At 48.0% G+C, this 15,477-nt stretch overlaps 1 protein-coding gene across 4 annotated transcripts in view; it reads left to right on the top strand.

Annotated features, from left to right (window-relative positions):
• SLCO5A1 (solute carrier organic anion transporter family member 5A1) overlaps positions 1-15,477 on the top strand; it is a 139,235-nt gene that overhangs the window by 121,192 nt on the left and 2,566 nt on the right. The window contains exons 10-11 of one of the 4 annotated variants that reach the window (XR_003999158.1): positions 12,381-13,028; positions 13,863-15,232. Coding sequence is in view for 1 of the 4 variants with exons in the window: in XM_030553248.1 (XP_030409108.1) it covers positions 12,381-12,838 (458 nt within the window). In the remaining 3 variants the exon portion in view is untranslated. Of the gene's footprint in view, positions 1-12,380; positions 15,233-15,477 lie in introns of those variants that run through there. The other 3 variants (XR_003999159.1, XR_003999157.1, XM_030553248.1) reach the window with 3 other exon arrangements.

The raw sequence follows: 15,477 nt of genomic DNA, 5'->3' as shown, positions 1-15,477 counted from the left end.
TAGTAGCTCCACCTCCAACTGCCAGCTACAGCACACGGTCCTTCAAACAAACAAACCAAACAGACTGACAAACACAAGCTCAGCACACAGCAAGTAACCCCCAAACACACACACAAACCCAAACACTGCAGACAGTCACTTACCCCACAGATGCTGTCTGTGCTCCTCCTTCACCTGGAGAACTCCCTTGCAAAACTCCCTGTTAGCAGCTCCTGTTCGCTAAGCTCCCTGGTCGCTTGTGCGCAGCTTTATAAAGCCCTGGCCTGAGTGAATGCCCCGCCCACTGGTTAAGGTTCAGCCAATTACCAGAGGCTTCTAGCTTTCAAACCTTCCTAGTAGCTCCACCTCCAACTGCCAGCTACAGCACACGGTCCTTCAAACAAACAAACCAAACAGACTGACAAACACAAGCTCAGCACACAGCAAGTAACCCCCAAACACACACACAAACCCAAACACTGCAGACAGTCACTTACCCCACAGATGCTGTCTGTGCTCCTCCTTCACCTGGAGAACTCCCTTGCAAAACTCCCTGTTAGCAGCTCCTGTTCGCTAAGCTCCCTGGTCGCTTGTGCGCAGCTTTATAAAGCCCTGGCCTGAGTGAATGCCCCGCCCACTGGTTAAGGTTCAGCCAATTACCAGAGGCTTCTAGCTTTCAAACCTTCCTAGTAGCTCCACCTCCAACTGCCAGCTACAGCACACGGTCCTTCAAACAAACAAACCAAACAGACTGACAAACACAAGCTCAGCACACAGCAAGTAACCCCCAAACACACACACAAACCCAAACACTGCAGACAGTCACTTACCCCACAGATGCTGTCTGTGCTCCTCCTTCACCTGGAGAACTCCCTTGCAAAACTCCCTGTTAGCAGCTCCTGTTCGCTAAGCTCCCTGGTCGCTTGTGCGCAGCTTTATAAAGCCCTGGCCTGAGTGAATGCCCCGCCCACTGGTTAAGGTTCAGCCAATTACCAGAGGCTTCTAGCTTTCAAACCTTCCTAGTAGCTCCACCTCCAACTGCCAGCTACAGCACACGGTCCTTCAAACAAACAAACCAAACAGACTGACAAACACAAGCTCAGCACACAGCAAGTAACCCCCAAACACACACACAAACCCAAACACTGCAGACAGTCACTTACCCCACAGATGCTGTCTGTGCTCCTCCTTCACCTGGAGAACTCCCTTGCAAAACTCCCTGTTAGCAGCTCCTGTTCGCTAAGCTCCCTGGTCGCTTGTGCGCAGCTTTATAAAGCCCTGGCCTGAGTGAATGCCCCGCCCACTGGTTAAGGTTCAGCCAATTACCAGAGGCTTCTAGCTTTCAAACCTTCCTAGTAGCTCCACCTCCAACTGCCAGCTACAGCACACGGTCCTTCAAACAAACAAACCAAACAGACTGACAAACACAAGCTCAGCACACAGCAAGTAACCCCCAAACACACACACAAACCCAAACACTGCAGACAGTCACTTACCCCACAGATGCTGTCTGTGCTCCTCCTTCACCTGGAGAACTCCCTTGCAAAGCTCCCTGTTAGCAGCTCCTGTTCGCTAAGCTCCCTGGTCGCTTGTGCGCAGCTTTATAAAGCCCTGGCCTGAGTGAATGCCCCGCCCACTGGTTAAGGTTCAGCCAATTACCAGAGGCTTCTAGCTTTCAAACCTTCCTAGTAGCTCCACCTCCAACTGCCAGCTACAGCACACGGTCCTTCAAACAAACAAACCAAACAGACTGACAAACACAAGCTCAGCACACAGCAAGTAACCCCCAAACACACACACAAACCCAAACACTGCAGACAGTCACTTACCCCACAGATGCTGTCTGTGCTCCTCCTTCACCTGGAGAACTCCCTTGCAAAACTCCCTGTTAGCAGCTCCTGTTCGCTAAGCTCCCTGGTCGCTTGTGCGCAGCTTTATAAAGCCCTGGCCTGAGTGAATGCCCCGCCCACTGGTTAAGGTTCAGCCAATTACCAGAGGCTTCTAGCTTTCAAACCTTCCTAGTAGCTCCACCTCCAACTGCCAGCTACAGCACACGGTCCTTCAAACAAACAAACCAAACAGACTGACAAACACAAGCTCAGCACACAGCAAGTAACCCCCAAACACACACACAAACCCAAACACTGCAGACAGTCACTTACCCCACAGATGCTGTCTGTGCTCCTCCTTCACCTGGAGAACTCCCTTGCAAAACTCCCTGTTAGCAGCTCCTGTTCGCTAAGCTCCCTGGTCGCTTGTGCGCAGCTTTATAAAGCCCTGGCCTGAGTGAATGCCCCGCCCACTGGTTAAGGTTCAGCCAATTACCAGAGGCTTCTAGCTTTCAAACCTTCCTAGTAGCTCCACCTCCAACTGCCAGCTACAGCACACGGTCCTTCAAACAAACAAACCAAACAGACTGACAAACACAAGCTCAGCACACAGCAAGTAACCCCCAAACACACACACAAACCCAAACACTGCAGACAGTCACTTACCCCACAGATGCTGTCTGTGCTCCTCCTTCACCTGGAGAACTCCCTTGCAAAACTCCCTGTTAGCAGCTCCTGTTCGCTAAGCTCCCTGGTCGCTTGTGCGCAGCTTTATAAAGCCCTGGCCTGAGTGAATGCCCCGCCCACTGGTTAAGGTTCAGCCAATTACCAGAGGCTTCTAGCTTTCAAACCTTCCTAGTAGCTCCACCTCCAACTGCCAGCTACAGCACACGGTCCTTCAAACAAACAAACCAAACAGACTGACAAACACAAGCTCAGCACACAGCAAGTAACCCCCAAACACACACACAAACCCAAACACTGCAGACAGTCACTTACCCCACAGATGCTGTCTGTGCTCCTCCTTCACCTGGAGAACTCCCTTGCAAAACTCCCTGTTAGCAGCTCCTGTTCGCTAAGCTCCCTGGTCGCTTGTGCGCAGCTTTATAAAGCCCTGGCCTGAGTGAATGCCCCGCCCACTGGTTAAGGTTCAGCCAATTACCAGAGGCTTCTAGCTTTCAAACCTTCCTAGTAGCTCCACCTCCAACTGCCAGCTACAGCACACGGTCCTTCAAACAAACAAACCAAACAGACTGACAAACACAAGCTCAGCACACAGCAAGTAACCCCAAACACACACACAAACCCAAACACTGCAGACAGTCACTTACCCCACAGATGCTGTCTGTGCTCCTCCTTCACCTGGAGAACTCCCTTGCAAAACTCCCTGTTAGCAGCTCCTGTTCGCTAAGCTCCCTGGTCGCTTGTGCGCAGCTTTATAAAGCCCTGGCCTGAGTGAATGCCCCGCCCACTGGTTAAGGTTCAGCCAATTACCAGAGGCTTCTAGCTTTCAAACCTTCCTAGTAGCTCCACCTCCAACTGCCAGCTACAGCACACGGTCCTTCAAACAAACAAACCAAACAGACTGACAAACACAAGCTCAGCACACAGCAAGTAACCCCCAAACACACACACAAACCCAAACACTGCAGACAGTCACTTACCCCACAGATGCTGTCTGTGCTCCTCCTTCACCTGGAGAACTCCCTTGCAAAACTCCCTGTTAGCAGCTCCTGTTCGCTAAGCTCCCTGGTCGCTTGTGCGCAGCTTTATAAAGCCCTGGCCTGAGTGAATGCCCCGCCCACTGGTTAAGGTTCAGCCAATTACCAGAGGCTTCTAGCTTTCAAACCTTCCTAGTAGCTCCACCTCCAACTGCCAGCTACAGCACACGGTCCTTCAAACAAACAAACCAAACAGACTGACAAACACAAGCTCAGCACACAGCAAGTAACCCCCAAACACACACACAAACCCAAACACTGCAGACAGTCACTTACCCCACAGATGCTGTCTGTGCTCCTCCTTCACCTGGAGAACTCCCTTGCAAAACTCCCTGTTAGCAGCTCCTGTTCGCTAAGCTCCCTGGTCGCTTGTGCGCAGCTTTATAAAGCCCTGGCCTGAGTGAATGCCCCGCCCACTGGTTAAGGTTCAGCCAATTACCAGAGGCTTCTAGCTTTCAAACCTTCCTAGTAGCTCCACCTCCAACTGCCAGCTACAGCACACGGTCCTTCAAACAAACAAACCAAACAGACTGACAAACACAAGCTCAGCACACAGCAAGTAACCCCCAAACACACACACAAACCCAAACACTGCAGACAGTCACTTACCCCACAGATGCTGTCTGTGCTCCTCCTTCACCTGGAGAACTCCCTTGCAAAACTCCCTGTTAGCAGCTCCTGTTCGCTAAGCTCCCTGGTCGCTTGTGCGCAGCTTTATAAAGCCCTGGCCTGAGTGAATGCCCCGCCCACTGGTTAAGGTTCAGCCAATTACCAGAGGCTTCTAGCTTTCAAACCTTCCTAGTAGCTCCACCTCCAACTGCCAGCTACAGCACACGGTCCTTCAAACAAACAAACCAAACAGACTGACAAACACAAGCTCAGCACACAGCAAGTAACCCCCAAACACACACACAAACCCAAACACTGCAGACAGTCACTTACCCCACAGATGCTGTCTGTGCTCCTCCTTCACCTGGAGAACTCCCTTGCAAAACTCCCTGTTAGCAGCTCCTGTTCGCTAAGCTCCCTGGTCGCTTGTGCGCAGCTTTATAAAGCCCTGGCCTGAGTGAATGCCCCGCCCACTGGTTAAGGTTCAGCCAATTACCAGAGGCTTCTAGCTTTCAAACCTTCCTAGTAGCTCCACCTCCAACTGCCAGCTACAGCACACGGTCCTTCAAACAAACAAACCAAACAGACTGACAAACACAAGCTCAGCACACAGCAAGTAACCCCCAAACACACACACAAACCCAAACACTGCAGACAGTCACTTACCCCACAGATGCTGTCTGTGCTCCTCCTTCACCTGGAGAACTCCCTTGCAAAACTCCCTGTTAGCAGCTCCTGTTCGCTAAGCTCCCTGGTCGCTTGTGCGCAGCTTTATAAAGCCCTGGCCTGAGTGAATGCCCCGCCCACTGGTTAAGGTTCAGCCAATTACCAGAGGCTTCTAGCTTTCAAACCTTCCTAGTAGCTCCACCTCCAACTGCCAGCTACAGCACACGGTCCTTCAAACAAACAAACCAAACAGACTGACAAACACAAGCTCAGCACACAGCAAGTAACCCCCAAACACACACACAAACCCAAACACTGCAGACAGTCACTTACCCCACAGATGCTGTCTGTGCTCCTCCTTCACCTGGAGAACTCCCTTGCAAAACTCCCTGTTAGCAGCTCCTGTTCGCTAAGCTCCCTGGTCGCTTGTGCGCAGCTTTATAAAGCCCTGGCCTGAGTGAATGCCCCGCCCACTGGTTAAGGTTCAGCCAATTACCAGAGGCTTCTAGCTTTCAAACCTTCCTAGTAGCTCCACCTCCAACTGCCAGCTACAGCACACGGTCCTTCAAACAAACAAACCAAACAGACTGACAAACACAAGCTCAGCACACAGCAAGTAACCCCCAAACACACACACAAACCCAAACACTGCAGACAGTCACTTACCCCACAGATGCTGTCTGTGCTCCTCCTTCACCTGGAGAACTCCCTTGCAAAACTCCCTGTTAGCAGCTCCTGTTCGCTAAGCTCCCTGGTCGCTTGTGCGCAGCTTTATAAAGCCCTGGCCTGAGTGAATGCCCCGCCCACTGGTTAAGGTTCAGCCAATTACCAGAGGCTTCTAGCTTTCAAACCTTCCTAGTAGCTCCACCTCCAACTGCCAGCTACAGCACACGGTCCTTCAAACAAACAAACCAAACAGACTGACAAACACAAGCTCAGCACACAGCAAGTAACCCCCAAACACACACACAAACCCAAACACTGCAGACAGTCACTTACCCCACAGATGCTGTCTGTGCTCCTCCTTCACCTGGAGAACTCCCTTGCAAAACTCCCTGTTAGCAGCTCCTGTTCGCTAAGCTCCCTGGTCGCTTGTGCGCAGCTTTATAAAGCCCTGGCCTGAGTGAATGCCCCGCCCACTGGTTAAGGTTCAGCCAATTACCAGAGGCTTCTAGCTTTCAAACCTTCCTAGTAGCTCCACCTCCAACTGCCAGCTACAGCACACGGTCCTTCAAACAAACAAACCAAACAGACTGACAAACACGAGCTCAGCACACAGCAAGTAACCCCCAAACACACACACAAACCCAAACACTGCAGACAGTCACTTACCCCACAGATGCTGTCTGTGCTCCTCCTTCACCTGGAGAACTCCCTTGCAAAACTCCCTGTTAGCAGCTCCTGTTCGCTAAGCTCCCTGGTCGCTTGTGCGCAGCTTTATAAAGCCCTGGCCTGAGTGAATGCCCCGCCCACTGGTTAAGGTTCAGCCAATTACCAGAGGCTTCTAGCTTTCAAACCTTCCTAGTAGCTCCACCTCCAACTGCCAGCTACAGCACACGGTCCTTCAAACAAACAAACCAAACAGACTGACAAACACAAGCTCAGCACACAGCAAGTAACCCCCAAACACACACACAAACCCAAACACTGCAGACAGTCACTTACCCCACAGATGCTGTCTGTGCTCCTCCTTCACCTGGAGAACTCCCTTGCAAAACTCCCTGTTAGCAGCTCCTGTTCGCTAAGCTCCCTGGTCGCTTGTGCGCAGCTTTATAAAGCCCTGGCCTGAGTGAATGCCCCGCCCACTGGTTAAGGTTCAGCCAATTACCAGAGGCTTCTAGCTTTCAAACCTTCCTAGTAGCTCCACCTCCAACTGCCAGCTACAGCACACGGTCCTTCAAACAAACAAACCAAACAGACTGACAAACACAAGCTCAGCACACAGCAAGTAACCCCCAAACACACACACAAACCCAAACACTGCAGACAGTCACTTACCCCACAGATGCTGTCTGTGCTCCTCCTTCACCTGGAGAACTCCCTTGCAAAACTCCCTGTTAGCAGCTCCTGTTCGCTAAGCTCCCTGGTCGCTTGTGCGCAGCTTTATAAAGCCCTGGCCTGAGTGAATGCCCCGCCCACTGGTTAAGGTTCAGCCAATTACCAGAGGCTTCTAGCTTTCAAACCTTCCTAGTAGCTCCACCTCCAACTGCCAGCTACAGCACACGGTCCTTCAAACAAACAAACCAAACAGACTGACAAACACGAGCTCAGCACACAGCAAGTAACCCCCAAACACACACACAAACCCAAACACTGCAGACAGTCACTTACCCCACAGATGCTGTCTGTGCTCCTCCTTCACCTGGAGAACTCCCTTGCAAAACTCCCTGTTAGCAGCTCCTGTTCGCTAAGCTCCCTGGTCGCTTGTGCGCAGCTTTATAAAGCCCTGGCCTGAGTGAATGCCCCGCCCACTGGTTAAGGTTCAGCCAATTACCAGAGGCTTCTAGCTTTCAAACCTTCCTAGTAGCTCCACCTCCAACTGCCAGCTACAGCACACGGTCCTTCAAACAAACAAACCAAACAGACTGACAAACACAAGCTCAGCACACAGCAAGTAACCCCCAAACACACACACAAACCCAAACACTGCAGACAGTCACTTACCCCACAGATGCTGTCTGTGCTCCTCCTTCACCTGGAGAACTCCCTTGCAAAACTCCCTGTTAGCAGCTCCTGTTCGCTAAGCTCCCTGGTCGCTTGTGCGCAGCTTTATAAAGCCCTGGCCTGAGTGAATGCCCCGCCCACTGGTTAAGGTTCAGCCAATTACCAGAGGCTTCTAGCTTTCAAACCTTCCTAGTAGCTCCACCTCCAACTGCCAGCTACAGCACACGGTCCTTCAAACAAACAAACCAAACAGACTGACAAACACAAGCTCAGCACACAGCAAGTAACCCCCAAACACACACACAAACCCAAACACTGCAGACAGTCACTTACCCCACAGATGCTGTCTGTGCTCCTCCTTCACCTGGAGAACTCCCTTGCAAAACTCCCTGTTAGCAGCTCCTGTTCGCTAAGCTCCCTGGTCGCTTGTGCGCAGCTTTATAAAGCCCTGGCCTGAGTGAATGCCCCGCCCACTGGTTAAGGTTCAGCCAATTACCAGAGGCTTCTAGCTTTCAAACCTTCCTAGTAGCTCCACCTCCAACTGCCAGCTACAGCACACGGTCCTTCAAACAAACAAACCAAACAGACTGACAAACACAAGCTCAGCACACAGCAAGTAACCCCCAAACACACACACAAACCCAAACACTGCAGACAGTCACTTACCCCACAGATGCTGTCTGTGCTCCTCCTTCACCTGGAGAACTCCCTTGCAAAACTCCCTGTTAGCAGCTCCTGTTCGCTAAGCTCCCTGGTCGCTTGTGCGCAGCTTTATAAAGCCCTGGCCTGAGTGAATGCCCCGCCCACTGGTTAAGGTTCAGCCAATTACCAGAGGCTTCTAGCTTTCAAACCTTCCTAGTAGCTCCACCTCCAACTGCCAGCTACAGCACACGGTCCTTCAAACAAACAAACCAAACAGACTGACAAACACAAGCTCAGCACACAGCAAGTAACCCCCAAACACACACACAAACCCAAACACTGCAGACAGTCACTTACCCCACAGATGCTGTCTGTGCTCCTCCTTCACCTGGAGAACTCCCTTGCAAAACTCCCTGTTAGCAGCTCCTGTTCGCTAAGCTCCCTGGTCGCTTGTGCGCAGCTTTATAAAGCCCTGGCCTGAGTGAATGCCCCGCCCACTGGTTAAGGTTCAGCCAATTACCAGAGGCTTCTAGCTTTCAAACCTTCCTAGTAGCTCCACCTCCAACTGCCAGCTACAGCACACGGTCCTTCAAACAAACAAACCAAACAGACTGACAAACACGAGCTCAGCACACAGCAAGTAACCCCCAAACACACACACAAACCCAAACACTGCAGACAGTCACTTACCCCACAGATGCTGTCTGTGCTCCTCCTTCACCTGGAGAACTCCCTTGCAAAACTCCCTGTTAGCAGCTCCTGTTCGCTAAGCTCCCTGGTCGCTTGTGCGCAGCTTTATAAAGCCCTGGCCTGAGTGAATGCCCCGCCCACTGGTTAAGGTTCAGCCAATTACCAGAGGCTTCTAGCTTTCAAACCTTCCTAGTAGCTCCACCTCCAACTGCCAGCTACAGCACACGGTCCTTCAAACAAACAAACCAAACAGACTGACAAACACAAGCTCAGCACACAGCAAGTAACCCCCAAACACACACACAAACCCAAACACTGCAGACAGTCACTTACCCCACAGATGCTGTCTGTGCTCCTCCTTCACCTGGAGAACTCCCTTGCAAAACTCCCTGTTAGCAGCTCCTGTTCGCTAAGCTCCCTGGTCGCTTGTGCGCAGCTTTATAAAGCCCTGGCCTGAGTGAATGCCCCGCCCACTGGTTAAGGTTCAGCCAATTACCAGAGGCTTCTAGCTTTCAAACCTTCCTAGTAGCTCCACCTCCAACTGCCAGCTACAGCACACGGTCCTTCAAACAAACAAACCAAACAGACTGACAAACACGAGCTCAGCACACAGCAAGTAACCCCCAAACACACACACAAACCCAAACACTGCAGACAGTCACTTACCCCACAGATGCTGTCTGTGCTCCTCCTTCACCTGGAGAACTCCCTTGCAAAACTCCCTGTTAGCAGCTCCTGTTCGCTAAGCTCCCTGGTCGCTTGTGCGCAGCTTTATAAAGCCCTGGCCTGAGTGAATGCCCCGCCCACTGGTTAAGGTTCAGCCAATTACCAGAGGCTTCTAGCTTTCAAACCTTCCTAGTAGCTCCACCTCCAACTGCCAGCTACAGCACACGGTCCTTCAAACAAACAAACCAAACAGACTGACAAACACGAGCTCAGCACACAGCAAGTAACCCCCAAACACACACACAAACCCAAACACTGCAGACAGTCACTTACCCCACAGATGCTGTCTGTGCTCCTCCTTCACCTGGAGAACTCCCTTGCAAAACTCCCTGTTAGCAGCTCCTGTTCGCTAAGCTCCCTGGTCGCTTGTGCGCAGCTTTATAAAGCCCTGGCCTGAGTGAATGCCCCGCCCACTGGTTAAGGTTCAGCCAATTACCAGAGGCTTCTAGCTTTCAAACCTTCCTAGTAGCTCCACCTCCAACTGCCAGCTACAGCACACGGTCCTTCAAACAAACAAACCAAACAGACTGACAAACACGAGCTCAGCACACAGCAAGTAACCCCCAAACACACACACAAACCCAAACACTGCAGACAGTCACTTACCCCACAGATGCTGTCTGTGCTCCTCCTTCACCTGGAGAACTCCCTTGCAAAACTCCCTGTTAGCAGCTCCTGTTCGCTAAGCTCCCTGGTCGCTTGTGCGCAGCTTTATAAAGCCCTGGCCTGAGTGAATGCCCCGCCCACTGGTTAAGGTTCAGCCAATTACCAGAGGCTTCTAGCTTTCAAACCTTCCTAGTAGCTCCACCTCCAACTGCCAGCTACAGCACACGGTCCTTCAAACAAACAAACCAAACAGACTGACAAACACAAGCTCAGCACACAGCAAGTAACCCCCAAACACACACACAAACCCAAACACTGCAGACAGTCACTTACCCCACAGATGCTGTCTGTGCTCCTCCTTCACCTGGAGAACTCCCTTGCAAAACTCCCTGTTAGCAGCTCCTGTTCGCTAAGGAGCCAGTAATGGTTATTTATAATGAAGAATGAGAGGAGAAGGCCGGTTCATTTTATCTAATCACTAATGGGGCAATTTTGTTTGAAGAGGATTGTTACGACCTGTTATAAAATGTGAGTCAAGTTTCTAGGACAAAGAATGAGCACTTAAACTGGGCCAACTGCACTTATAGCAGCCTGGTGAAATTGAAGCCCGTTTCCATGGAAGAGATTCTCTCCTCAAAGGAACAATTTGAAAATAAAAATTCTTTTCTATGTCATTTTTCATAAGGGCAGCTACTTGTGGTTCATGCTTTAATATTTTGCTCAGTTCTACTAGGTAATTCCTGTAGGGAATCTTATGGTATTAAGGCCTTACTGCTTTCACATTGTTCGCATGTTTCCTAAAAGATGCTGTTTGCATGGTTTTACAGGTAAAATGTAATTTTGGGCAGCTCAACGGGCCACACGGGAGCAGAAATCATACCAACATTTCCTGGCCATGCCTCTGCTATGCTGTGCATGGTATACCCTTGTTTGCATGCAGGAACCAAAAAGCTTCTATAAGACATCATTCACACTGTTGATGTGAATGATACATAGTTTCATCCCTTAGGAGGCAAAGAGCCTCATACATTTGTGAAGAAATTGCTTGCAGGGAAGTATTCAGACTAATACAATTATTATTTTTATTGGGTGAGTGCAATTGTGTTTCAGCTGAACAAAATGAAACATGTTCCCTCTGTCAAAGGGTCAAGGGCCTGGTCCAGTATCCATCAAAGTCAGTGGGATTGAGGTGTCACTGTCTAACAAAAGGAGTGGGATTGAGGTGTCACCGTCTAACAAAAGAAATCTATGGTAGACAACCATTAAGTGCAGGAGCACTGGCTAACCATATGATGGAGATGCCGTGGTGAAGATGGTAACATCTGCATAGTGAAAATATATTTTTTAAAAGATTGGGCTCCCTATTGTATCACTAGAAGTGGGACAGGGAGGCTAACTGATGGGTCTTGTGGGAAAAAAAAATTATTCCATCATGATACATAGTGGCCATGACTGAAGAGCCATGTAAACTCAGAGTATGGCTGCACTGTAACATCCCACACCCCCACTCCCCAGTGGCAGCAAGTCTCAAAGCCTAGGTCAACTAACCCAGGGTCATGGGGTTCATGCAGCAGAGTTAAAATAGCAGTGTAGACATTCCCACTCAGACTGGAGTCTGGGCTCTGAGGTACAACCCCCTCACCAGGTTTCCAGGCCTGAGCAGGGATATCTACACTGCTATTTTTAGCCGTATACTATGGACCTCATGAGCCCAAGGTAGTTGACCAAGCTCCGAGGTTCAATTCCACACTTTTTTTTTTTGCAGTGTAGATGCACCTTTACTGGTATTGGTCAGTGTCCTTCCTTACTGTCCCCTTGCCACCCCTTTGTCATGTCTAAAAATCCTCCCTGATCCTACAGATGAATAGGGCACGTTTAGCTTTACGTGTGTGAGTAGTCTTGTTGAACTCAGTAGGACTACTCACACAAGGGAGGATCAATCAGGCCTCAGGCTCTGATTCTGGACAGCCCCTAAGCATGTGCTCAAGTCCCATTGACATCAGTGGGTCTTGCAGATAGCACTTTCACACATGCTTAATAGGGATGCTTTCCTGAATCAGGGCCTTAGTTTGTAAGTTCCTTGGGTGCAGTGACAGTTTCATTGCATTCAGAGGTGCCTACCATACTTTTGGATGGTATTAAATAATAATTAAAACAATGTAAAACTGGGCTATTGGATCGTACCTAGTTTCTTAAAGTTTTCTAAGCATTCACCACTAATGATTATGTTTTGTTACTATTATTACAGCTTACATTCCTACTCCAATTTATTTTGGGGCTGTTATTGACACCACGTGCATGCTTTGGCAACAGGATTGTGGTGTGCAAGGATCTTGTTGGGAATACGATGTAACTTCATTTCGCTTCGTTTACTTTGGATTGGCAGCTGGTCTCAAATTCGTGGGATTCTTTTTTATTTTTCTGGCCTGGTATTCCATTAAATATAAAGAAGATCAGCTGCAGAGGCAGAGATGGAGGGCCTCACCTGTAAACACAGTGAGCGAGATGGTTGGCAAAGCTGGACCTCAGCAAAACTATGCCCGGACTAGATCCTGCCCTACTTTTAGTGCTCGAGGGGAGCACACTGAAGCCATCTGTCTGGCACGAGGAATGAATTACATAGCACAGACATATCCTGGCCCCTTTTCAGAAGCAATAAATTCCTCAACTGAAAATGCATTGGAGGAAGTCACTGCTGAAATATAGACCCCAGGCTTGAAAATGTAAAATTCAGTTTTGTTGGTTGATTTAAATATGGCGCCTTGTGAAACACCCGTGCCTTCTTTTTTAATCTACACGTCACATGATAATACAACAAAACTTAAAGCAAACATCAATAGCATACTTCAGGGCTGGATACCTCGAAATGACCCAAGTTCTTATTTCTCCCCTCCAGGTAATGGAGTTTTAAAAATATGTGTTTGTAATTACTTCAGGTGTGTCCACTAAATGTCCATGCTCTGATCTAGTTGTCAAAATTCAGGTGAGGTATTCTAAATGGCGGTAATCAATGGAAGGGTGACAGAAATGCATCTCATTGATGCCAAGACTTTAAGAAAATGTTTAAAGGGATCATCAACTTTGCATCCACGAATCATGTTTCATAGAGATGAGTAATTACTGTGAGTTCTGCTACAAAGCACAACTGAGTGTGTCTAAACTATGCAACTTATCTGGATAATTGTTGATGCAGCATGTCAATTTTGCTTTCAAAGTCTTTAATCCAACTGAACTTGAATGGGGCTATTTTAAGACAGATATAAGATTTAAAAATGGACACAACTGTTTAAAGTACTGTTGATAACATATTAAGCCATAGAAAAGTTATATAGAAGGTAAAGTTTTTTCAAATTCTAAGACATCGTATCCTTATCCTATTAAAATGTACATTTATTTTAATTTGATAGGATGTAGTATTATTCAGTGTAGTACACAGGGTATGAAAGTATAACTCAGTGTGAAAAACTACAGTATTAATTTGTAGTAACATTAAGACATGATAATCAACCCCATAGAGACTATAATAAGTAGATGCATATTTCTATAACTACCTATACAGTTATCTGCTATAGGTGGCTACTACTAACTTCAAATCCATACTTTTCTTAGTAAACAGAGTATCCAGGTTTAGTTTGCCAAGAACTGCTTGGCTGTCCTTACGGAATGCTTAGCTATCCTTTGCAAATGCCTGCAGATCTTTTTAAACAAATTGTTCTGGTTTTCCACTAAGTGAAAATACGCAGAGTTTGGATAGCTGCATTTTGGGACTGCACTGCTACCATTCCACACAGACCTCAAACTGAATGCAAAGGGGAGTTTGCTCCACACCTCGCTCCCCCATCTTCATTTAAAGCTCTCTGTGAGGTGTGGCGGAAATGGAAGAGTCAGCTGACCCCTTCCAGCAGGACATCTAGGCACAGAAGGCACCTCCGTTCAAGGACCCACACGGCATGTTCTGACATTTGATTATTCAAAATATTTTAGTGAGTTTTCCCACTTGATTGAGTCTTCAAGAGACTGTTTGATTTTTATCTGCATCCTGTGCTAATTCCTCATCCACAATCTTAAACTGGGAGCATTACAACTGGCTGTTGCTGACATTTAGTGATCTGTCAGGTGGAAGGTTATGACAAGAAGCCAGTGTTGTATTCTACTTGCAGGTACATGTCTCAGAGCCATTGGGAATAGAGGAGGGGATCGTGTATTTTTTGAAATTTGGTTGGTGAGAAGCATGCGGGTAGAAGCCATGACACACACAGTAGAAAGAATTATTTCTCAATAGATATAAACAATTTTGATGAGGGTTCAGGAATTTCAGAGGATTTTTTTTTTAAAGTTACAGTCAATTTGTTCTAGTTGTAAGTCAGATAGGGCCAAATCCTGTTTCAATTAATGTTAATGGAAAAATTTCCATGGGCTTCAGTAGTTTCAGGATTTGGTCTGTATAGATTTTCCTCTCTTGCCAGGTTCCTCCTTCTCTGACTGGCATCTGAAGTTACTCACCATGCTGGCTTCAGATCCTAGTTGAAATGTTGGCTCCATTTATTCCAAAATGTCTTGATTAGTTTATATGACTCTTGAGCCTCTTATGACCATGTCTGTGGCAGAAAATGTACAGAAAACTGTTACCTCGCTCATTATGTAAGTATCAGTGACTTTAATTAGCAGTGCAGTACTTTAGGAACCTAGGATATAGGACTGGAAGAGACCTCCTGGGTCATCAAGTCCAGTCTCCTGCTATTGCAGGCATCACCATAATATAACCCCATTCATAAATTTATCAAACTCCATCTTTAAACCTAGTTAGGATCCTTACCCCACTACTGTTATCAAGTGGCTGTTTCAAACCTCACTCCTCTGGTGGTTAGAAACCTTGTGCTTTCCAGCATAAATGGATTCATGGCCAGTTTATACCCATTTGGTCGTGCCCTTTAGCTCAGATAGCTCTTCTCCCTTTAATTTCACCTCTTGTTATTCTTTGGATATTAATATTTATTTTGAGTCTAATTTAATTTTTAGAATAGTCCAGTTCAGACTACAAATAGGGTGTACATTTTTAACAGTGAGGGTACTTAACAACTTAGCTAGGGATGTGGTGGATCTGCTGTCACTAGAAGTCTTTACATCAAGATATGCTCTAGCTCAGCCAAAAGTTATGGGCTTGATGCAGGAGCCACTTGGTGAAATTCTCTGGCCTGTCTTTTTTACAAGAGGTCAGACTAGATGATCAAAATGGTCCCTTCTGGCCTTAGAATCTATGAATCTTGATTGATTTAATAGCATGGGGTCAGATCCGACCAAGAATGTGTTCTTCAGTATTCAAAATTACAAATCTTCAATATGCT

The sequence above is a fragment of the Gopherus evgoodei genome, chromosome 2 (assembly GCF_007399415.2).
Source record: "Gopherus evgoodei ecotype Sinaloan lineage chromosome 2, rGopEvg1_v1.p, whole genome shotgun sequence".
In the NCBI taxonomy this organism is placed as follows: domain Eukaryota; kingdom Metazoa; phylum Chordata; order Testudines; family Testudinidae; genus Gopherus; species Gopherus evgoodei.
Note: the sequence above shows the minus strand (reverse complement) of the source record. Positions and strands in the feature narration are given on the sequence as shown.